The sequence below is a fragment of the Polypterus senegalus genome, chromosome 3 (genome assembly GCF_016835505.1).
Source record: "Polypterus senegalus isolate Bchr_013 chromosome 3, ASM1683550v1, whole genome shotgun sequence".
In the NCBI taxonomy this organism is placed as follows: Eukaryota; Metazoa; Chordata; class Cladistia; order Polypteriformes; family Polypteridae; genus Polypterus; species Polypterus senegalus.
This window is the reverse complement of record NC_053156.1, coordinates 231,003,570-231,027,447: the sequence shown is the minus strand read 5'-3', so window position 1 is coordinate 231,027,447 and position 23,878 is coordinate 231,003,570. Positions and strand designations below refer to the sequence as shown.

At 38.6% G+C, this 23,878-nt stretch overlaps 1 protein-coding gene across 5 annotated transcripts in view; it reads right to left on the bottom strand.

Annotated features, from left to right (window-relative positions):
- The window catches only part of LOC120525962 (protein phosphatase 1 regulatory subunit 12B), a 141,321-nt gene that overhangs the window by 66,109 nt on the left and 51,334 nt on the right, over positions 1–23,878 (bottom strand). Inside the window, exon 1 of one of the 5 annotated variants that reach the window (XM_039748713.1) lies at positions 19,854–20,216. The exons of the other annotated variants lie outside the window; for them this stretch is intronic. Within the exon in view, the coding sequence (XP_039604647.1) occupies positions 19,854–19,955 (102 nt within the window). The 5' untranslated portion in view covers positions 19,956–20,216. Of the gene's footprint in view, positions 1–19,853; positions 20,217–23,878 lie in introns of those variants that run through there. 5 annotated transcript variants of the gene reach the window in all.

Sequence of the window (23,878 nt, the reverse complement as noted above, 5' to 3'; positions counted from 1 at the left end):
TGCAAATATTGGTAGTTGATTTTATATAACATTTTTCACTGTTAGGGGTTTATATGAAGTCAAATCAAATCTCATAACATCCTTATAGTCAAATTCATTTAGAGTTGCAGAGAGCTCACCCTAGAAGTACAGGGTGCAAGACAGAAACCAGTCTATCTCAGATACTGCTACATTTTGGGTGGAATATTTTAAATACTTTACAAAAAAATGCAATTTCTTGATATTCACAGCCTTTCACAGTTTTGTCTATCAAACGTTCTTTGGTGTTATTCCTTTACAGCAAACACTAGGTCTTTAAACATTTAAGTACATGTAACAAAATTATTTGCAAAGCAGTTAAATTATTAGTATAGAGAATATTTTGCAAAGGTCCCCACTAATGCTTAATGAAGCAAGCAGTCTTTTTTTAAAGCTCCTCAACACTGAGAACAATCTAAAGTGCCAATTCAAGTGAGATACTTTTATGAGAGGACATGTGCAAAAAGGCCTTTGGCTTGGTCTGTCTGTCTATCAGTCTCTTTACCCATTTACCTATCTAGTAGGAAACATGCAGATCTCCAGTCCTCAAATAAAGCAAGCTGCACATTTCCATTTTGGCAAGACAGTATGTTATTTCATTGTGAAAAAATACCACTTGAAAGATGTTGCTGCTCATCTTTTCCCTTCTTCCTATTATGGAGTTCTTTTCCGCGGTTGATGATCAATAAACACAATGATTACACTCAATTATGAAATCAGTATGCAGTGTGTCCAGGGTATTACCAATAGATTGGCTTGCAATGATCAATCTTTTATGACAAAGATTTTATCTACTCCCTAATAAGACACTCAGCAACTGGTACTGCTTTTCTTTATACCATGACACTTTGTTGATCATTCTACTTTTCTGAGGTTCCCATAAACTAAAATTTTTGGACTTTCCAGAATATATCAGGTAATAAGCTTCCGATAAAGAACAAGACCAGACTTCAGGTCCAGTAGTTTGTAAGTGCCAGCAGACCGCTGCACCCGTTGTTGATGCTCTTCTTTTTTTTCTGCCATGTCACTTTGCCATTAGAAACACACAAACCCAGCTCATGTTGCCATGGTTGGCACTGCTTCAGATTTGTTGATTCACCAGAGTGTATGGACCAACAGACATACTGTAAATAAAGGTGGTTCAATTTGAGCAATGCTGCTCAATCACTTTATGTCATGCGCCTTCTGTGACATGCTTGATGCAGTACCCAAGCGACTCTCCGCTCTAGTGTTTAGATCTGGATGGTGCATGTGCCCAAAACATAAACATTAATATGTTACTTACATCTTGCCTGAAGAAGGGGCTTGAGTTGCCTCGAAAGCTTGCATATTGTAATCTTTTTAGTTAGGCAATAAAAGGTGTTATTTTGCTTGACTTTTGACCATGTTGCTTACATAAAAGCCGGATCGAATGTTATTTACCTTAATTTATTTACTTACTTCTTACAGCATAAAGTCACAAGTAGACCGCAGTGCTTTCTGTGTACATATACAAAGTACAGCGATGGAAAAAGTGCGAGAATCCAGTTAAATGGTACGAGAATGCAGGTAAACTTTTTTTTGGGGCACATGCACCGTCCAGATCTATACACTAGAGTGGAGAGTCTATAGCGGCAGGTGGAAGCTGCCATCGCTGTACTTTGTATATAAGAGCCAGATCGAATGTTATTTACTTATTTACCTTGGTTGATTTACTTACTTCCTACAGCGTAAAGTCACAAGTAGAGTACAGAGCTTTAGCGCGTCTTTATGTGAAAACAGCAGTGTCAGATGGGGGTTTATGGGGGTAGGGAAGGATCCTGAATTTTAAGTGAATAAAAAAAACAAAGCTAACCTTTGCAAGTATCATAAATTACACCGGCTGTTACACACTGAAATTAAATGTATGTTTTTATTCTAAAATAGTAAGAATAAGAGCAATTCACTTCTCAAAACGGACTCATCCGGGGTCGAACGTGTGAAGTTTGGATTATCAGTCAACAGTTGATACTGTTATGCCATCGAAGAGGTCGTAATAAAAGTGTGTCAATGTCGTACCCTAACGCGGGTTAATTTTCGGCAGTTATATTCTTGAATAGAAGCGCACTTGTTCTGTTATATTTGTATCTTTTGTGAAAGTGTTTATTTGATATTTGGAAATCAGTCTTTACACATTATACACTTCATGTCTACATTTTGTCAGTTATTACTAAAACATGAAAAATGCATGTGTTCCAAATAACAATATAGTATTTATAAAAGGTGTCATTTTGCTTGACTTCTCACTCTATACAACTCCAAGCAACTGACATGCAGGTAAACAGACTTGAGCTAAGAAAACTGTGTGCCGGTGGGGAATGTGATAGCAGGCTGCTTGCTGTTTGCTGCTTATCAACACATTTAAAGGACAAAAGACGCTGATGGAGAGGTGAGAAGCGATTTAAGGTGGGACGGATCTACGAGTTTTTTCATAGGCTCTGGTAATTCTAGTGTTAGTGTGGCTCCCATTCATAGCTGCTTGAGCTTTCTACATGAATATAACTGTTATCAAAGTACAATGGAAGGCAGTGTACAAAAATGACTTGATAATTTTTTCAAACATGCTTTAGGCCTTTGGGAGACCAGTGCCTATCTCTGACACACTGTGTGCAAGTCATTAACCAATCCTGGACATGGCACAAGACTAACACACATGCCCTCATGGGGCCAATTTATAACCGTCACTTAACTTGTAGACACACATCTCTGACAGCCCTTATTATAATTGGTGGGATTGTGTGTCTCAGTGGCCTGGAGAGTTATGTAGAGACACACTTGCCACACAGGTAATAAAAAAAAAAAAAGTGATCTAGACTAGTAAGCGATCCACTGGTCCTATAGGCTTGAGGGCTAAGCTCAGGACTGAACATGCAGTTATATTATAGAAACAATGCTCTTTATATGCCAGTGGGTGTAATTAGTGATAACAGTCAATTAACCTGATACATTAATCTTTGGAATATCAGAGTAACGTGATGTACCCTCCAAAAAATGCACACATGTACAGAATTCAATCTCAAGACACTGGAACCATTGTTAAATAGTGAGCGATGGTGAAAGCCTATTGATCGAACAAGCACATTTTATACAGTACCTTTTGACCCTGTGTTAGGATATAGTGGGTTGGACAATGACTGACTGACCTTTAACAGCTAACATTGCCTCAAAGCATCCCACTATTTATTTTCTGAAATTGTATTTTTCCTAAAAGGAGTCACTGAGCAATCATCATTTCATAAATCATTACTCCATCACAAATCAAGTGTTCAGACTAGATTTCATGCAACATCTTGTCACCAGTCTTTCTTTCTTTCTTTCTTTCTTTCTTTCTTTCTTTCTTTCTTTCTTTCTTTCTGTAAGGTCAAGGACTCGGACAGCTGCTTCTAATTATCGTAAATTTTCTCGTTCTTGCAAATCGGAAAAATGGTGCAAATCACTTACTCTGTATCATGAGGACCACACAAGAGCAGCAGCAGAAACCACCACAACAATACAAAGCTCTACAAATCTCTGTTTGGAAAGTCTGCCTTGATTGCCCTCTGCCCATATTTTATTTGTTTCTAATTGCATTCCACAAATTGGAAACCACAAGTGGACTTTCTTAAGCTGAGTGTTCAGCTGCATGCTTGCTTCAAAGCTTTGAAATTTGACAGCCTCCCCCTGCATGTGTTATGTAAGACAATTATGTAAAAGAGATTTCATATCCCTGACACCTACACGCCATCGCTTTTCTGATGTCTGAGAAAATGTTAGAAATTTGTATGCTGCTTAGATTATACATGCTGATTTAGTCAGTCTTCTTTTGTTGTTTCATTGTTTGCTGTAACATAAACTTATTGTTTAAGGGTTGCTCTGCCAAAGTGGTAAAAAAACATCTACTTTAAAAGTAAACCAATCTGAGAGGAACATCCAAAGTCAGATAATCACTAAACTTGCAGTTCATTTCAAGGTCATAGTGAGGTAGAAGTTATCATGAAAAACAAGGCACCAGGCATGGATGATGTGTCCCCTGAATTTTATATGGAATATAACAATAGAAAAAAATTGACAAATCATTAAATGTGTCAGGCTTGTTTTGTTAGCTGACACATTTTCCCAGTTATCTCATTAAGTTACTTTAGTGCATGCTCCCAATCTCATACCCTCATATAGCGCACCATTCACAGAGATCATAGCCATAAAGTATACAAGAAAAAAAAAAAACGTCAAAGCAAAACACACCACCTGACCTCCAACAGACACAGCTGACCAACTTATTTACTTGCTTACACAGCCATCTGTGTTACCCACCCTGGCATTTGCTACCCAGTTCATGTCATGTCTCTGGTCTACTTTTAGCTTCCCAAGCAGCTGAGCTTTTTACTATAAACTTCTCTAAACCCTAGCGGCACTATACTCTTCACCCTCCAGATAAAAAAACAGTTGCCATTAATTTATATAGTGTCTTTCAATGATGAATAGTGACTCAATTTGCTTTACAAATATGGAAACATATTGCAGTTGTTAAAAGGTCTAATTTTACAATTGGGGCACAGGAAGTTTAAGTGACCACCTCGTGATCACACATGGAGGAATGAAATTTAAGCCAATGTCACATTATATGACTTCTAATTGGAGGGGATGTCAGACCTGATAACTGAAGTTGCTGATGTTGTTGCATGAGTATGTCAGATGACACGACTAGATATTGCAGGGGATTAAAAATTGCACAATTATGTGATGACTTTCCTGCACAGTTTCACACTTCTAAAGTATTGTGAGAGCACCCCTTATTCAGTAGCCAAGAACGTTCTAATTGATGTAGTGCCCATGCAAAAGGTTTAAAGCATACCAAGTTTAGCCACAATTACTGCCCCTTTTAAACAAAACATAATACATCAGAAAGACTAGCCTCTTTTCCATTAAACAAGGTCCGAAACTCTTATGTTGTTTATTCCTTGTTACTGCATCTTATGCAATGTACTTTAGGGTGAGCGGTTCTCAAATACACAGAGCCTGCCCCCCGGACTATAGATGGAATCATCTTTTATATATATCTAACTATTATATTAAAAAAATCTTGGGTCGGGACGTGATCATCTCGGAGAGACACTTTGACGTCACGCGAGACAAGACATTACAACCTTAGGAAGCAAGACCCATGAGACGGTGACTTTTGCATGTCACGCCCTACTTACAACCAATTTAAAACAAGTTCATGGACATCTAACCTCGCGGTTGTTAGGAATGCTTTTGGCAGACACACTTCATGTAATCCCAGCTCTTATACTGTAAATATTATACGTTCTAGATGACACATGAACAACTAAGCGAAGAAGAAAGAGCAACGCGTCAAAAAGAGACCCCAAAAGTGCTAGAGAGAAAAGAAGGCAAAAAAGGATGCATAAGAGAACAATAATAATCTATGTGCAAATTCAAAAAATAAGGAAAGTAATAATCATTCTGGATGACCCACGAGAGACACTTTTACATCCTGCAAGACAAAGCAGTGAGACCGAAGGACAGCTGCTATACAGGCTTTTAAATGATCAACGACAAGCGACAAGCAGAACATGTAGTTCGGCAGCAGGAGCAGAAAGACAGCAGCTGATCCGTTCACACCTCCTTTGCGCGTGTTCAGCCCCCTTTACAACACAAGCGGCAGAGGCATGAAGTGGCAGGCACTCAGCGCACCCCGAATGGGGGCGGGGTAAGCGAGCAAAGCGAGGACAGCTGCTGTACAGGCTTTGAAATGTTCAACGTGCAGCATAAGAAGCAGAACACGCAGCACGGCAGGAGAAGCAGTAAGCAAGGAGGTGATCCGTCTGTATCTCCAAAGTGTGTGCTCTCCCCTTCACAGCGCGAGTGGCAGAGACATGAAGTGGTCCCAGGGTGGTGGAGGGAGGGGGAGGCCTCGTGAAGTGAGCAGAGGGCAAAGCCCCCTAGTAGAGACATAAAAAAAAGTGATGAGTAGGACATAAGACATAATCATGAAGTCACCTTAAAATAATTGGTTAGATAGACACTACTTTCCTGTTGATCCCTCTCCCTTGCTTATCACCTTTGAGCACTGGGTAAAGATGTTGGTCACAAATGCGCAGAAAACATGAAAAAAACATCTTGACACCATGTAGTGCCCTGTTGCTCATTTTGAAAGGTAGTTTGCTTAATCCCTGGTGCAGTGTTGAGGATTTTGGACTTGGGGACATTAAACTTGCAAGTAATTCCTTGAGATTTTACAGTCTAATTGCTATAAACCCACCAAAGTTCACACTAGTGCCCAATAATCATCAAGTTCAATCTGGCTCAAGATTCAGGGGATTTGCACTCTCTTGGCATTGCTTAGGCAGCTTGGGAACTGCATGGTCACAAGCTTATCATATATTCTCAGAACATGCCCAGCATGGTACTGTAAAACACAAAATGCACAATGGAGAATGGGAATTTGAAGAACACGCTTTTCATAGTCCTCATTTCTATGTTGAGCTCCATCCCTGCCTTTAGTTATGTTAATTGTTTTTGTCTTCTTTATTTATTGCTTTTGTTCATTAACATGTTTTTGTAAAGTGCTTCTTATTAGTTTCTTTCTATCTGATAACTGATTTTTTATTTGTTAATTTCCTTCACTCAATTCCCCTTTAATTAAGCTCAGGGATGGGGTCTCCCATCACTCAAGTGGGCCATCTTTAGGAAAGTCTCCTGACTCTGGCCTATTTAAAGGCTCTTCTAGCCTCAGCTTAAACGTGCATTCACACCTAAGCATTTTTCTAGTGTTTTAGCACTCAAACCATTTGAAAAATTACATGTCATTGTTTTCGTTGATACTATTCATGCAAAAGCATTTTAGCAGAAATGTCTTGCTATACATGGACTTTCGGCCAAATGCTTGTTTCATTGAAATGAAAGGCAATGCTCATAAAACGAAGGCAGAAGAAAACAAAAGTTTGTTTTGGAAATATTTTCATAGGAAGTCCATGAAACTTCCTGGATGAAGCAGCTCATTGAAACAACAAAAATAATGCCAGTATTGCAGCGTGTCCATTAATCTTCTAGTGCAAGAGTTCCCAAAGTGGTTGATTTGAACTTTCTAGGGGTTAATTGTTTCAATAAAAAAATTTGTGGGTCAACGACAGCAAAAATAGACCTCCTTACTACTGCTATTTGTTCGTTACTTCAAAATATTCATGATTCCAATAGGTACCTAATTAAGAAGTATAATAATTCAAAAAAACACTTTTTTGATAAAAACACATTACATACCAAACTTGCGAACGAAAAGGTAAAATGTGTCATTAAAAGAGTCACACGTAAGAATGCATGAAAATACATGTAGCACAAACATGTCTGTGCATTGTCTTATCGAACGTATCAAAGCAAGTGCGGACATGAAAAACCGTTGCATGTCCGTACTTGTTCGCGGTGGGACGAGTCGACGGATATTCGATATTAGCAGAATCTATCAGTCTTGTACGGTCATGCTTTCATAAAACACTATAAATTGGTTCGTTTGATGTGACATGTACTTATTTGTGATTTGAACTTTGAATATAATTATTTATTGAGGAGTAGTACTACGAAAAAAAAATCAGAGGACAGAGGATCAGAGTTTATTTATTCGAGTTTGAACAAAAATCTTCTGTTTCAAGTAAGTACATACTTTATTTTATTTTTTTATCACAGGGGCTATCGAAATTGTTTGTTAATAAAAGTTTTTATTTCTTCAGATAATATGACTGAACCAAAAAAGAAATGCAGACAGTACAGCTTGGACTATTTGTACTTATTTTGAATTTACATATTTATGTCATAAATGTCAAAAATGTATTTTTTTGCTTTAATTTTCATTAGTGCAGTTAGTTTCGATATTAAATGTTGCACAAGATAATGCCATATTCCGTAGTCCTTTTATCTTTTTCAGTCATTAATTACAAGCGATTAAAATGAAAAGTTTTATATCAAGTGAAATATTTAATATCGAGTACTGTACAAATGTATTAATTTGAGTAAGTAAAGTAAATGGCTAGAGGGTCGACGGTTTTAAAAGTTTTTGGTAAAGGGGTCTGCAGTTGAAAAAAGTTTGGGAACTCTTGTTCTAGTGAAAGATACTGATGGACAGATTGAGGTATGTAGCCTGCAGTCATATCACAAGAGTTCAACAAAAGTCATAAGTATACCTTGGCTTTTTATCAGGTTAATGTTCAGTACACATGTTTTTAAATAAAAAAGGCAGAGTGGTAGCGCAGAGCACTTCCTCACAGCACCATATTGGATTTGCAGGTGTCCGTGCATTTTGGGATTGATAGGTATTATTGAGTGTGTTGAACTGAGTAATATTACCTTTGTGTCAGTGATACAGTATTTCTCATTTAGGACAACATGTTTAGTCCTTTTAAAGTATATAGCATCCATTCCCTTTTCCATCCCCAATCTGAGACTCCAGGTGAACACTAGCTGCTGCACTGCCAGATTGCAGTATGTCAAAAGAGCTTTAGAAAATAACTAAATTAAAACTAAACAAATTCTTTAGTAATACATTTCTGCTACCGGATTACACAGCTCACTCATCTCTGCTTGGCTGTGAGACAGAGCCCTGAAATAATCAACGCATTGTCCACCATGTGTACTTCTTGCCTTACACCCATTGCTGCTGCAATAATCACTGGCTGCCAGTGACCCTAAACAGAGCAGATTAAATTTACCCCTCAGCCCATGCAGGATTAACTGCATATGAATAAAATGTATAATCAATTCATCTGTGTGATAACCCACTCCTCACTAGCTGTTACTGAGGACTGGATCATGTGCTTGCATGAAGTTGCGCCAACAGCAGCAAGCAATTTTTTCTTTTGGGAAATAACACAATAATTTTCTTTTTCAGTATAGCACTAATTATGTGCTTTGTGGTTATCAATGCCCATGCTTGAATTTTTCAGGTTGTTTCCTACAGCATAGAAAGTCCACAATTGTCTTCTTGACTCCTTCTGATGCAGAACAGGGTGAACCCAATATATTTAGTCGCAACATTGACAACATCTGCTCTTCAGTACTGTGATTATCAGGATTAAAATCATTAAAGTCATAATGGCCATTCTAAAAACAAATAAATCAATTTACAACACGACAACACCTCAAAACCTACAAAATTGAAATGATGAAAATCATATTTTTCCTGCTAAATTCTGCTTAGAAAACACTGGGAAAATACTTGGAAAACACTCACTTAAGAGCTCCTAAAAAAAAAGTCCAAAAAACATCTGAAAAATGCTTGCAAAAATCCTTGAAATGCGCTAAATGCTGGAAATTTGCAACGCTCGAGAGTGAATTGGCCCTAAGGTTGAGTTGCCATCTTTTTGTCTTCTGTGTCCCTTCACTAAGCTTGAGCTATTCCTTTCATTGTGATTCAAGATTCTCCCTATCTGGAATTCACTCATGTTCAACTTTTATTGTATAATTTCTCAATTTTGGATTATGGACACTATACTTTGTTATTAAAAACTGTATCTTTTTTCTGTGATTTTGAAATTTAGTTGGCTACCATTATTTTGTGACTTACTCTTTATCACTGTGGCCAAAATTGTTTACTACCTCTATGCCTGTTGCCAGTAATGTGGCACAAATATCACATGATGCATTTTGTCCTCATTGCTCTGCCAAGATGGTGGAGTCCAATCCCTGACATCCAGGTATTGGCCGCTTTCACAAAATTTGAAAGTGAATAATCATTGATGAATCCCTTCATTATTACCAAGTTAAGTCACTCACTTTCTTGCCTGTTATGGGGAGGTTTTAACAGAAGTCAGTATGCTGTAATATACTGTAGAATGAAAGGTAAATTAGCTGTCATTGTATAAACTAACTGAATGTTATCCATACATTTTCCAAACAGCCATTTATCTTTGGAGATTTTCAAAAAGTTTTTCGTGTTAGTTGCATATGTATTCTAAGTTTGGTGTCAAATGTCCATGCCTGAAAGATGGTACAGATCAATGAGGAAGAAGTGTAACTTCAGGTTACACTTTAGAAAAACTGCCTAAACTCTCAACTTGAAAAATGGAAAATGTTACGCAATTATGGTTAAAGAAATCCAGGCTGTATGTAAATGCGCTTACTGTAACCTCAAAGGAGTAATTAAGTTCCTGCCATAAAAAGTGCAAACATACAGAGTCAGCTATGGCTTTAAGTTTACAGTTCATATTGTTAATCAGAAAAAAAATGAATTTGATCACATTTAATTTATGTTGTGTAAACTAACCAAGACCAGGTGCTGCTGCATGGTCAAGTTTGATTGACCACCAGACGTTCCTTGCCATCCTCTCTGACCAAATGCATCAGTAGGACCTTACTGTGTGTCCTGGAGAGCATAGATGTCTAACATGCATTAGGTAAGCACAGTGGTGTCCACAGGATCGTTTCTGTAACCTCTCCTCTTCTTCTTGTACACCTATTAACCAGTCATATAGATTCTTATATTAACTGTAAGATTTAATAAACTCTTTTGGGACTGCCCCCAATGGGACAGCACACCAAAGAGCATCCCAAAGCGCGATCGCCGCTTCTGTGGAAGACAGCTTCTCCATTGCTGGGGCAACCTCAGGCTCCCAGCACTGCAGCGGCTCGCTGCAAAAGCAAATCCAAGCTGATCAAGATTGCGCAATAACTGCTTCTCATTGATGGGTGATGCAAGGTACCTTGTAAATGCAGGGAACAGTATTACTTGACCTGATTGCTGTGTCTGTATAAAAGAGTGGTAGATCCCACTACAATAAATAACCGTGCTGTTACTGTTTGAAGCGGAATAAAGCTGGCTTTGCTAAAGTACCTGTGTTTTGGGGTGCAAGACAGGGACTCACACGTCAGACAATGTTGTGGTAATGATACTCAGCTGTACCCGTCGTTCCCTCCAGAGGACCAGACAGACTCCGATAGAATATCGGCTTGTCTCACAGATATCTCATTTTGGACAAAGGAACACCATCTCCTGCTCGGTCTGTGAAAGACACAGCTCCTTATTATCCCAGCCAGTCTGTCTATTCATTGCAGAGTTTTTGTAAAACTTGGCTGATTATTGTTAACACATAAAAAAAAGACAGGACTCAACCTTCAGGTGGTGATCAATGACCACATATTCTTCACTGATCATATTGCAACTGTCTTTCATTCATACTGATTTGCTCTATGTAACATTCACAAGATCAGTGGATCGTACAGAGTATTCAGCACAACTTCTAGTTCAAGCTTTGCTCCTGTCACATGTGGACAACGGCAACTGTTACTGGCAAAAGTACCTGCATGCACCACCAAGGCACTACAGATGATTCAAAGTGCAGCAGCAGGTCTTGTATAGAACCAGCTAAAACAGAAGCATGTCACTTCCCTTTCCAGGTCACTTCACTGGTTCCTAGTTCCAGTATACATTAGGTTCAGATCCTTGATGTATGCCTACAGGGAAGTCAATGGATCATCACACTTCTATATGGCACCATCTTTGTGTAGCAGCAAATCCTAATCCACACTCTTTTCATGTGTAGCTCGTAGCTGAAGAAATGAGCTGCCTACTTCCTTCAGAAGCGCTGACTACCTCACTGTGTTTAAAAAGCGTTTGAAGACTCTCTTGTTCTGTTGATATATTTCTTGTTGACATTGGTCTTTGTAGCTGAGAAAAGCATAACTAATCTTGTTGTTCTGTTTGGTTTACAGCTTTTCACATTTGATGGTCTGTTTTGCTGCCTTGTCCTGTAACATTTGTTTCAAAACAATACCTAAACTGATGTTTACTTAGTTACCATAACCTCTTTTGTAAGTTGCTTTGGATAAAAGCATCTGATAAATACAGAAATGTAAATGTAAATGATTGAGAAGGAACATGGTGTGCTGTTTTTTAAAATGTGCAGACTCTTACATTAACTCCAAAGAGATCATCAGATTTTAAGTACTTCTACAGCACACACCAACATTTTAACAATTCATTATTTGATTACAGCCAATTTTTTAAGGGGTTCACAGTCTTTTCCTTGTGTCCTAGTCTCCAGTCATAGCAAAGAGGCTACCTCTTTCATGATCACTTATCCTGCAATGCCAAACTCTTGCCTAGTCAGACAAACAAAGATGTGCACACTTTGAGGTAGGAGTGCTGCAAAACTCTGCAAGGAACTCTGTAGTGTAAAGACTGAACAGTTGCCCAGGCTGCTTTTTATAAAACTGACTGGAACTGACAATGATTGTTCATTTAAGTATTGTCCTAAAAGGAACAGTTTTATCAACAAAAGTTTATTTAAAAGGATATGTGGAAAAATATCAATGCACTTAAAAGGATGGTTCAAACGAAATGATGAGATGAAGAATCTTACAAAAGTGCAGCTGTCAATATGGGATTGAAACCAGAGATTAATGTATCAAAAGAAAAAGCCAAAACAAGACTCAAAAAACAAAGCAGGAGTGTAGAGCTAAACAGTCAAGAAAAATAAATAGCTAAATAAACATGAGCAAAGGTTTGTAATTTAAACCTATACCAGGATAAAGTACATGCAGAGTCACCATGTCTTATACCCATGCGTGATGGATAGCCGACAGCTCAATCTGGCCGGGACGCCCAAAGACTGGAAAGATGGGGGAAGGCAGCTACTTTGGGACACTGCCTCCCCAACAAGCTAGATGGCGACTTCCCTGCAGCATAGCGGTGCCCCAGATTCCTGCAGTGCACCATGAGATCTGGAGTTCAGCTTCACAGCCCTGCAGGGTACTGTGGGTGCCACCAGGAGATGCTGCAGTGGCACATGGGAGCTTTCTTGTCTGCATAGCCCGGAAGTACTCCAAAGTCACGGGGCCAGGAGCCCCGAAGTACTTCCATGCTGAAGAAGAAACCTAACTTTCCCATCTGACCCAGAAGTGTGGATGAGTCACGGGATCGGAAGGACAGAAGTACTTTGGGGTGAAACACTATTTAAAGGACTGGTGGGAGCCCAACAAGCAAGCCAGAGTTGGGAGGTAGACGACAGAGCTTGATGGGAAGTGTGGAGGAGAGAATTACATTATATTTCTGATTATTTACCTGTGTTATTGTGGCTGTGGTGTTTAAGGGGTTGTTATTAAGAAGAAAAGAATATTAAGATACTTCTTGGGACTTTTGCTCGGTGTACAGAGCGTCTGTCTGTTGGGGTTAATGGGGCAACAGCGACCCCTAGCATTTTACACCATGAATGTATATCACATGCAAGGTCATGTAGGTAACGTCCCTCAACAACCACCATAGCAACAGAAAAAAAAATTAATGCGGACACATTAATCATTAAAATAAATAAAGGTTTAAAAAAGTTTCAAATTATAATGATCAGTGCCTCCCCATAGTTGCTCATAGATTATGTAGTGTGCATAACTCACATAGAAGATTTCCATCTGCCCCATGAGCAGACTTTCTGTGTTACTTTTTGCCTATCATGACTGACTTAAATAGTGATTCACACAGGCTTCATCATCATATGCTGTGCTTAGATAGATAGATATCACACACCAAAATGACTCAAAATGAAGAAAATGAAAAAGTAACAAAAACGTCTGACTTGGCAGTCCCTGTCACAGTGAGGCATTATGCAGGCATACTACTGTTAGTATAAAGGACTTTTGCAGAATGATTTGTTGACTTAAAGTTGCCTGATAGTATTCAATTATAGTGTGTCAGAGACAGGATGTACAACATTGTTCATAATGGCGCTCTGTTTTGTTTTAATTCTCTCCTTTGCTACTACCTCCAGGGGGTCCAGAGTGTGTCCCATACCTGAGCCTGCCTCTTGAAGTGATGTTCCCATCCAAGCACACCACAGCGTAGAAAATCTCACTGGCCATCACAGAGTTGTAGAAGTTGTGAAGGATGTCACTACATACATTAAAGTAACACAGTCTCCTAAGGAAAAAGAGCTTACTCTGCCCTTTTTTATATAGTTTCTCTGTGTTCTGAGGCCAGTTCAGTCTGTCATTGATGTGGACCCTTAAGTACTTGTACGATTGGATCACCTCTGTATCCACTTAATGAATAGTGACTGGACATAGAGGTTCTTTGGTGCGATGAAAGTCAATATCCAGCTCCTTGGCTTTATTCATGTATTTGCAGACAGTTCTTTCTACACCAAAGAACAAAGTTCTCCACTTGGCTCCTATACTCTGTCTCATCCCTTTTATCAATACACCCCATAAGTGCAGAATCATTTAAGAATTTCTGCAAGTGACATGACCTGATGTTACTTTTATAGTCTGAGGTGTACAGAGTGAAGAGAAAAGGAGACAGGACACCGTAGGCTTATCCACTTGCATATCTCTGAGTTTACACCTAAACAAGGATGGCTGGATGGTACTGAAGGCACTGGAGAAATCAAAAAACATAATCCTCACAGTGCTGCCAGCTTTGTCAAGGTGAGAATAAGCCTTGTGGAGCAGATAGATCATTACATACTCCACTCCAAAGTTTGTTCAATAGGCAACCTGCAGTGGTTCCAGGGGGTCAACCACAAGAGGACTCGTACAGTCCGAGATGAGCTTCTCACAGGTCAATTTAAACTCAGAGGCCTATATTTGGAAATACTGACCAGTGCAGATTGGCCAATTCTCATTTGAGCTGCAGCACTCCATGCTTGTAATAATGTGTACTAAGTAAGGTACTTTAATGAAAGTAACATGATTGCAAAGTGCTCATGATGGAAGGCACTCTATAAATCAAAGATTACTTTCACGCTTCAAAAAAGGATTTGTGAAAAGACTTGAAAGGGGAAGAAAACTTGGGTGAATCTGGAAAGTGGCAGTTAAACAGGAGAGGATTATGATGATAAATGATAAAATGAAAAGAATTATGTTAAGTAAGTTGTATAATGTACATGAAAGGTGCTCTATACAAGAAACCTTGACTGCACCAACTGTCTGAATCTCAAGTAAGCCGTTTCTCAATAACTTCAAAAAGACATGGATTAACCTGTCCTGAATAGTTAAATGATAAATTGATTTTGTGAACTCTAACAGGAAAAGATATCACAGAGGGATAACCCCCACCCCAGTATCTTGTCACTACACTTTTTATAGTTCTGTGAAACACTCCCTTGGGTGGCAACTGTTTCATTTCTCCAGCTTGCCATGTGAATAAGGTAGTAACTTGGCACCAGTTCATCAGGGTACATGCTGCCCAGTTCTGGTCAAAGAGACTGTGAGATTTCACCTCTATATGGTCAACTTGCAACTGGTTATGTGGGAAAAACAGGCTCTTTATTTATACTGTATATTGATTTATTTATTTATTGGCCAAGTGAGATAAAGTGTGCTGTCTGGAAGCCAAAAAGATTGGCATAAAGCAAAGCGCTTTTGTTTTGTTTTCTTTTCCTAGCTTTGCTGCAAGTTATGAAGTCATCTCACACAGCTGACTCTGCTCACTAAAAATAAAATAAAAAAAAAATGATGCGGGTGTCTTGAGGGAGAAGGAGTCGGACTCACAATGTACCAAATTGTTTCCTTGGCATTTTCATAAAGGAACAAATGCAAAGGCATATATTTTTTTAAAGATTATCAGAGGGCCCATGACAGCCTGGACAAAGATTCTGCTAGGCCCAGCACTGCTGATATATGCACCTCGATACTCATGGACGTTTCCTTTATTTTTAGCACACAAATATTTCTCTAATGTAGGTTTAATATCAGTTTAAAGGGTCTTAGACCACATTGTTGAACAGCAGAAATGCAGAGTCATCCTGCATTGAAAGCGAAAATTTACTAGGGCAGATTCCAAAAACAATACTGGAACCCTTCAATCACCTTCATTGATTAAGTAAGGAGTACAATAGTTATGTGATGGCTGCCACTCAAGCCTCACCATCTCCAGGCCTACTCTCTGAATCAGATACCCCCCTACTGGCTCTTTTTACTGTACAAGTGAGCTGAAATGCTTAACAGATGTAAGGTATGGCTTCTCAGAACGTAATGGGGGAATAACAATCCTAGTCTGTCCAGGTCTTTACCCCACATGGAGTTCCTCTTTAAGTTCTGACTCTGACCAATTTGTGAATTACAGTTTTACACAAATATTTCATTTTGAGACAACAACACCATTACCTCTATAAAGTATGTGATCTCTTTCAAGGACATAGTTATTAGTAAGCTTATTGTGCTTGTTGATGCTGTTTATTGAATGACACATTGGCATGATGGTTAGTGTTGCTTAGTCACAGCTGCAGGACACTGAAGCTACTGTATGTCGAAAGTACTATATTCTCAATTAAAATGGTGTTTTGAAGCAAAAAACAATTCCCATCCATTCTAGCATTTTCACATCATTTACAAAAGTATTTTTCTCCATACTAAAATCACCGAAAACACATATGATGTAATCACCTGCCTACACTGGCCATGCACTCAGTATAAACGTCCTAAGCTCGGCATACACTGAGCAATTTTGCCACAACTTTAAAGCTGCTTTTCAGCCACTAACTGATTTTCTGAGTCAGCCCAAATTTCAGCATCATCAACCACTGTTTTGTATGCAGTATGACAGCAATTGCAACGATCAGGTACATCCTATGATTGGGTTGTTGCATGATAGGAAGAATTTTTGTCAGAAATTTCAGTCAGCTGTCTTGTAATGAGAGATGTCTTACAAGCTGATTTTCTCAAAAATCATTATGCAGCAACTGCAGTGACTGTACATTGTACATGTATAGCCTCAGTACAGATGCCGTGGCATGTCGGTTGGACCAAATATGCTTGAGCAGTCTGAGTATACCTGTATATGCGACTGGTGATTCAGTTGTGTAGTGTGACTAATCGCTTGATCACAATTTCTAAAAATCATACAAAACACAATACAGATATACAGGTGTGCAACTCAACAAGTGACATAGAAAGGAACTCTCCTTTGCCCTCTACATTGAAATATGTTTTTCTTTGGCAAAGGATGACCAATCAGGGAACAAAACATTGTAATGAGCAGGATCGAATCAGGGAAGAGCCACATAATAAGCACAAACCAACCATGGTGATATGGAATCTGAATTTTCAGAAATCTTTGTTTTCACCTCTTCATGCTGAAATACCATGCCAGCATTCTTAACAGTATCTGGCTCTGAAAGCACTTTCAGGAAACACTGGTGTAGTGTAGATGAAAGCTGAAAATGAAGACAAACGCTTGTACTTTTATATGAAAACATATTAGTGTGAAATAGACCTGAGTTCAGTTTATGGGCCTGACTGCTGCTTGTGTGAGATATTTTTTAGGGTAATTAATAAAAATAATAATCTAATATTCCACCTATTTTACAGAAAACGAGTGTTAAATTGATTATCTCTAAGTTGGCTCTGCTTGTGCCTGAACCTGTGTATACTTCAGTACGTGTGTACCCATCAACTGTTAGCTCCAGGCTTTGTGTCTGATCTTGCCAGAACAGCAACCATGACCTGAGAAAAATGATTTAATAAACTGATGGATAGGTGAAAGGTTGGATATTATTGATTGTTATTTATTGTAGGCTAGAGGAGGTATGTAGTGAAAAGAATAGGACAGAGTCCTGATAAAATATCTTTGACCTTAACAGGGTCAGATACCTTCTCACACGCATTCTTGGCAGCATAAGCTCACTGTAACTATTAGCGGTATTACACAGGCATGCAAAACAGTTCCACGAACAAGGATTTTCACATGTAATCAAAATGTATTTGTTGATTTCCAAAATAAAGAAATAGGAAATTAACTCCATCCCCTCTGTGTTCAAGCCTTGATACCAGATCTGAGTAGATTACCCTTAATCTTTGACCAATGTCTACCTATGAACACCTAGCAAAGTACTCAAAGAAAACAGACCAAACAGCACTTAATATTCCAATGCACACTTAATTATAATATGATTCAATTGTAATATATATTATTAATACTATATATATATTGCAAGAAGAGGCATTACCAGACGACTGGAACAATAAACAAAGAGCGTCATCCATAACCATGTAAAGAATTTCTGCTAAAGTGGCTATTCTCCTTATTCCAAATTTACCTTTCATTTAAGATTTGGCAATACCCTACAAAGTGAGCACTTGACACCTAACTATCAAAATCCAATTTTGAACAAGTTATATATATATATATATATATATATATATATATATATATATATATATATATATTTTTTTTTTTTTTTCATATTTACTCTAAGGTGCTTTCAGGCACTGCCCACCTCAAAGTTACCATATATTAACAACATGCTCACAAATCCAACCTTTTTTAGACAGATAGATTGGGAGGAACTATTCAAATACAAAGTTTTGCAGGAATATTATGTCCTTGGCATAGTGTTACTATAAATCTGAATGCTCAGACTAAAGGTTTTAGCACTTCTGAACATCAACTAATGAAGTAGTTCACCTTATACACTGCCTATAACAAATATTCATCCCCTTGGAAGTTTTCACATTTAATTGTTAAGGTAAAAATAGAATTATGTTTCTGAAACTGAACAACAGAAAAAGACTCATTAATATAAAGGTTGAAAACAGATCTCTGTAAACTGATCTACATTAATTACAAATGTAAAGCACAAAATAATTGCTACCTTTAATATGGCACACCTAAATCATCTCTTTTTCAACCATTTAGTTTTAGAAGTCACCTAACTTTAGAAGTCACTGCTGCTGGAGTATGTGAATTTCCCCTTGGGATTAATAAAGTATCTATCTATCTATCTATCTATCTATCTATCTATCTATCTATCTATCTATCTATCTATCTATCTATCTATCTATCTATCTATCTATCTATCTATCTATCTATCTATCTATCTATCTATCTATCTAGTTGTCTTATAAGCAGGTGGTTGAAATAATTTCAAAAGTCGTTTTCTGAATCACTATAGTACATTATAACAGCATAGCTCTAACAGAAATGGCAATGCAAGTACCATAGTACCTCTTTGTAAATTAATGTCCACTCATTAGTTGCCCATATCCTGATCAAAATCCACATACCTCCCTCAATTTAGCAATCACACCATCTACTAGCTGTCACACTCATCCATGTTCCATCTAAGAGCTCTTTAGGAGGCTCATTTAATGGAGGCTTGGAGGTTTCTGCAGCAGTTACACACAAGGGTCAAAGCTTGTGCAAAATAAGTGTTAGGCAGACTTAAAATGCTGCCTGCTTCTTTTTTATGCTTGGATTAGAGGACTTTTGGAAGGATGTCCTCTTTTATTTCCCATCCATGCACTCTAACCACTTGTGCACTACTTCTGCCTGTTGGTGACTTGTTAGATATGTTCCACTCTCTACCATTCTGGTTTTGCCCTGCAGAAAGTCCTGCAGACATCCCATCAATAATCAATTATTATAACCCATACTGAAATTTTGTTTTTTCTGATTGTCAGGAAAACTGTGTATAAAGCACAGAATTATAATTATAATCTCTTGCTTGCTTGAAGTGTGAAAAAGACCCCTCATGAAGCAGACCACTTAGAGCCACAATAATGATCCTGAAGTATGGTGGTAAGAGGAGTGCAGAAATTGCAAACCTTTAAGTAGCAGAATATGTTGCTACAAAAATTGGGCCCCAGAGCATCTCAAGAGCCAGTTCTCTATAAGGCTGGGAATCTGTGATCCCAGATGAACTTGTCATTTTTGAAATAATAATGCCTAGATAGCTGAAGCAGAAACTGGAAAAAAAAAACAAAAAAAAAAAAACAGATGACTCGGAGCAGTGCTTGCCTACACCCTGCTAGCCAGCAGACAGTCAACACAACTCCCTCAGTTTTAGGCTGCCCACAAATGGCTTGCACCTGTCTCAACCACTTTTACTAAAGAGGCCCTAGGCAAATGAGATAAGCCTTACTCGGAAATTCTTGGCAGTAGGTGACGGCGATGAAGGGGGCGAGTCTGACTGGGACTTTCTGTTGCGAGAGATCTCCTTGCTTCTTGTGAACAGAGATGACATCTCACGGGTCCCGCAGTTAGTGGAAGTGGTGAAGAGGATCCTGGCACACAAATCTGAGTCAGCAAGAGGATACCCTCTGTGATGGCAGTGCAAAGTCAGGGGGCCAAAGAATTCCCAGCCATTCCCCCACTGTACCAGCTGCTTCTTTAAGTACTACGCAGAGGAAAAGTGCCAAAGCTGCTCCGTCTCTTTCACGTCTTTCTCGTGCTCCCGAGTCTCCGCTCTCTCTCTCTCTCACTCACAGAAGCATGCACTGAGCGTCGGCTGCTTGCGATTATTTAAGAAAAAAAAAAAAGAAAGGGGGAGTGGAGTAGGGAGTCATTTTAAGCTTCTTTAAACAAACTCTCTCTTTCAACAGAAATCCACACTCATACACGCACATGCACACAAGTCAGCTGGCTATTTTAATGCTTAATTTTTTTATACACAGGCCCACGCAGTCCTGGCTACAGGCCAGGAATTCTGCAGTATTCTCCAGTGCTGAGATAGAGATGTCCCTGCCTGGAAACGGAGACGCACAATTCCTTATACAGTAAGATTGCGTGCAGCTAGCAGCATTCAATCTCAGCTTTCTTTCATTAGAGATCAATTCCCATGCACTTAACTTAATTTCTAAACTTATATGAAATTTTTTTTGTCATTTGCTACAATGACACAGTTGTGTACTTATTCAGCAATGACTCCTGCACTTTACTTACTGTAATAACTAAATGCAGAAACATTTTTAGGTCTGAGTTGCACATTTTGAGCTCTGGATCCCGGCCATGTACTGTACATTTGTCAGCCAGTTAGATTGAATGGGGTTCACCACCTACCTCAGGTGGAATAGGTACTAAACCGAGTCTGAAGAAAAGGGAAGTGCACTGCTGGCTCATTTAAAAAATTTTTATGTGGCGTAGGGATATATTATTGCATGGGTTTATTAATGTGTAGACTTTGATTTTATAATTAGCTTATCACTACAATAAGGTTTTGGACTTTCTCAAATTGTATAACATCTTTTCATGCCTGCATTTTGTCCATCCAACCATCCATTTTCCAACCCGTTGAATCCGAACACAGGGTCACGGGGGTCTTCTGGAGCCAATCCCAGCCAACACAGGGCGCAAGGCAGGAACCAATCCGGGGCAGGGCGCCAACCCACCGCAGGACACACACACCCACACACCAAGCACACACCAGAGACAATTTAGAATCACCAATCCACCTAACCTGCATGTCTTTGGACTGTGGGAGGAAACCAGAGTACCCGGAGGAAGCCCACACAGACACGGGGAAAACATGCAAACTCCACGCAGGGAGGACCCGGGAAGCGAACCCAGGTCGCCTGCATTTTGTGTTGATAAGAACTCAAATCACTTCAGTTTTTTTGTTCAGAACTTCCTGACTCAGTGGTGTGAGAAAAAACACACAGAGTATAACATACCGTTTGATGCATCTTAATTTCTGTTTATGTAAGGCGTTAAGCTTTTTGGGGTTCCCCCTTATTTTTTGTCCATCAAGACTTACAGGAAATTTCATACGCATGATAAACAGTAAACCAGTAGGTAACTTCAGCAGAAGTGATCTGAAGGACATGAAGTTGTGCATGACACATCAACTGACACCAGGGGTTCACCTGTAATAAGGATACGAGGGGTCAAAGTTACTCCTATTAGCAAAACTTCAGAAAAATGGGGATCACTAATATAAGCATGTGGAGTTTCGTTGTATGCTATTTCAAGGTTGCTGATTATGAATATGGCAGCATCTCTATATATATAAAATCCAACGTCTGTCTGTCCGTTTTTCACAAGAGAACTTCTTAACGGATTTAGATCAATTTTTTTCTATAAATTGCTTGAACATTTCAGTTGATTTTGTGACTTCTCTCATTGTGTTGAGCATCATAGTTTGCTTGCAGTAACGAGTTATTTGTGTGAATCCAAAAGAAACGCAACGGGTTGAGGGTCGGGGCCCTCCTTACTCACATGACAACTTTGGGCCATATCTTACATCTTCTTATCTAGCATATGAGAGAACTACTTAACGGATTTAGATTGGGCTTTTTTCTAGAATTTGCTGGAACATTTCGATTGATTTTGCGACTTCTCTCATCGTGCTAAGAATCAGTTTGCTTGCATGAGCAATATATTCGTGCTAATCTGAGACAGAGGCTGCAGGCTGAGGAGAGGGAAAGGTGTGACATCAGGAGTGGGGAGTCCGTTTACCTTTGTGCTTTGGAGTGTAACTTGCCTCCACTTATCTAGCGATACCTTTTTGTTTATTGATTTTTAAAGTTTGTCCTGTTTCACTACTATGAAGGTAGGGCCAAGGGGAATGGTTGTTTTACATTTTTGAATCTTTATTCATAGTCCTAGCCCTCTGTGATCCACTCCTGGAAGGTTAAAAATGACAAATTTCAAACATAAGCATGAGGGGTATCGTTCTAGATTATTTATTATTATAAATATGATGCTCTTTTTGATCCTTCACTAGGGATTTAGCCCTCTACAGACCTTCTATTATATGGTGAACAATTTCTATTAAAATTGGGAATACTTAGACTTTAAATTAAAGCACACAAATTAATATGCTTCAAATATCTGACAAAACCATTTGTTTTTATTATGTATTTCTACCTCATGAAGTAAATCATTACATTTCTTATTAACACCCCAACTGCAAGGTATTTCTCTACAGCACAGGATAGCTGTTTGGTTTCATTTTGCTATTTATTCACTGAACATAGAAGAATCACTGCACAGTTTCCACCATTTTTCCTCAAATAATTTTGAATAATAATAAATAATTTTTGAAATTCCCCTTCAGAAAACTGGTCTCTCCCCTATAGTTAGACTTCATTTGAGAGAATTCTTTTTAGTGGTAGATGGTGAACAAATTTAAGCCTATTAGCAGACAGGTATCTTTCACCAAAATAAGCATGAAAAACTTACTTGTTGACAACATTTAAAGCCCCTAACAATCTTTTTCAACACTAAATAAAGCTCTTTCCAAAGCAAGTAGAGTTTCACTTTTCCCAGAAAAAATCCAAAGGTGACTGTGACATCACACACCAATTCACGTGGCACAGGAATGACCCTGTGGGAATCATGCTGGGGCTTTCTCTCTGGATTTTGTACTGCCAAAATAATGGAAGAGGGAATAGGGAAAAATGATTAGGAAATGACCAAACTGTCAGCACACTGGCAGATAAACATTTTGTGCGTGAGCAGAAGGTGCACATATGAAAACAAAAAAGTCTGAAACAAGAGGCAAGCATCAACGTCAAGAGAAAAAGCACAAGGAGTTTTGAAAACGCCGTTTTTATATGAGGTATTTTGTCTGCAGATCGGATAAGGAGCCATCCTTTAATCCCTTTACTTCAGTTAAGCACAGGTCATGATCTCAGAAGCCATGCCCCTAGAAACATTGTGAAGTGGACCTAACGATTGGATCACAAAACGGTGGCAATTGAGGATCCAAAATGGCATCCAAGATGTTGTCTAATTTTGTTGGCATAATTATTTTTTGAATATATCAATTCATTTTGACAATTTGTCTCTTTCTTTCTAGGTTGGTATTCAATACTTTTTTTATTTTTTTAGTATGAAATATTTTGGACTATGTTCAATTATTTTCTTTTTTTCTTTTTTAATTTATTGCAACGACATTTTAGACACTGCTATATTCTGTGCTCTCTGTTAGAGCGTAGTCACCAGCATATCACAATCACCAACGTCAAAGATGTCTTTATGTCTTCTGACACAAATATGGCAGTGATTAGCAGTTGGCAAAAGAAATTATTGGTAGGCTACACTTTGGTTTTGACCAGTTCTTTACTGTCAGTTTACACCTAGTCTTTTTTCCTCACACTCATAATAATTCTTGGGCTGCTTCTGTGACCCCTCAAGAAACTGAAAGCAACACAAAACACCAACTAA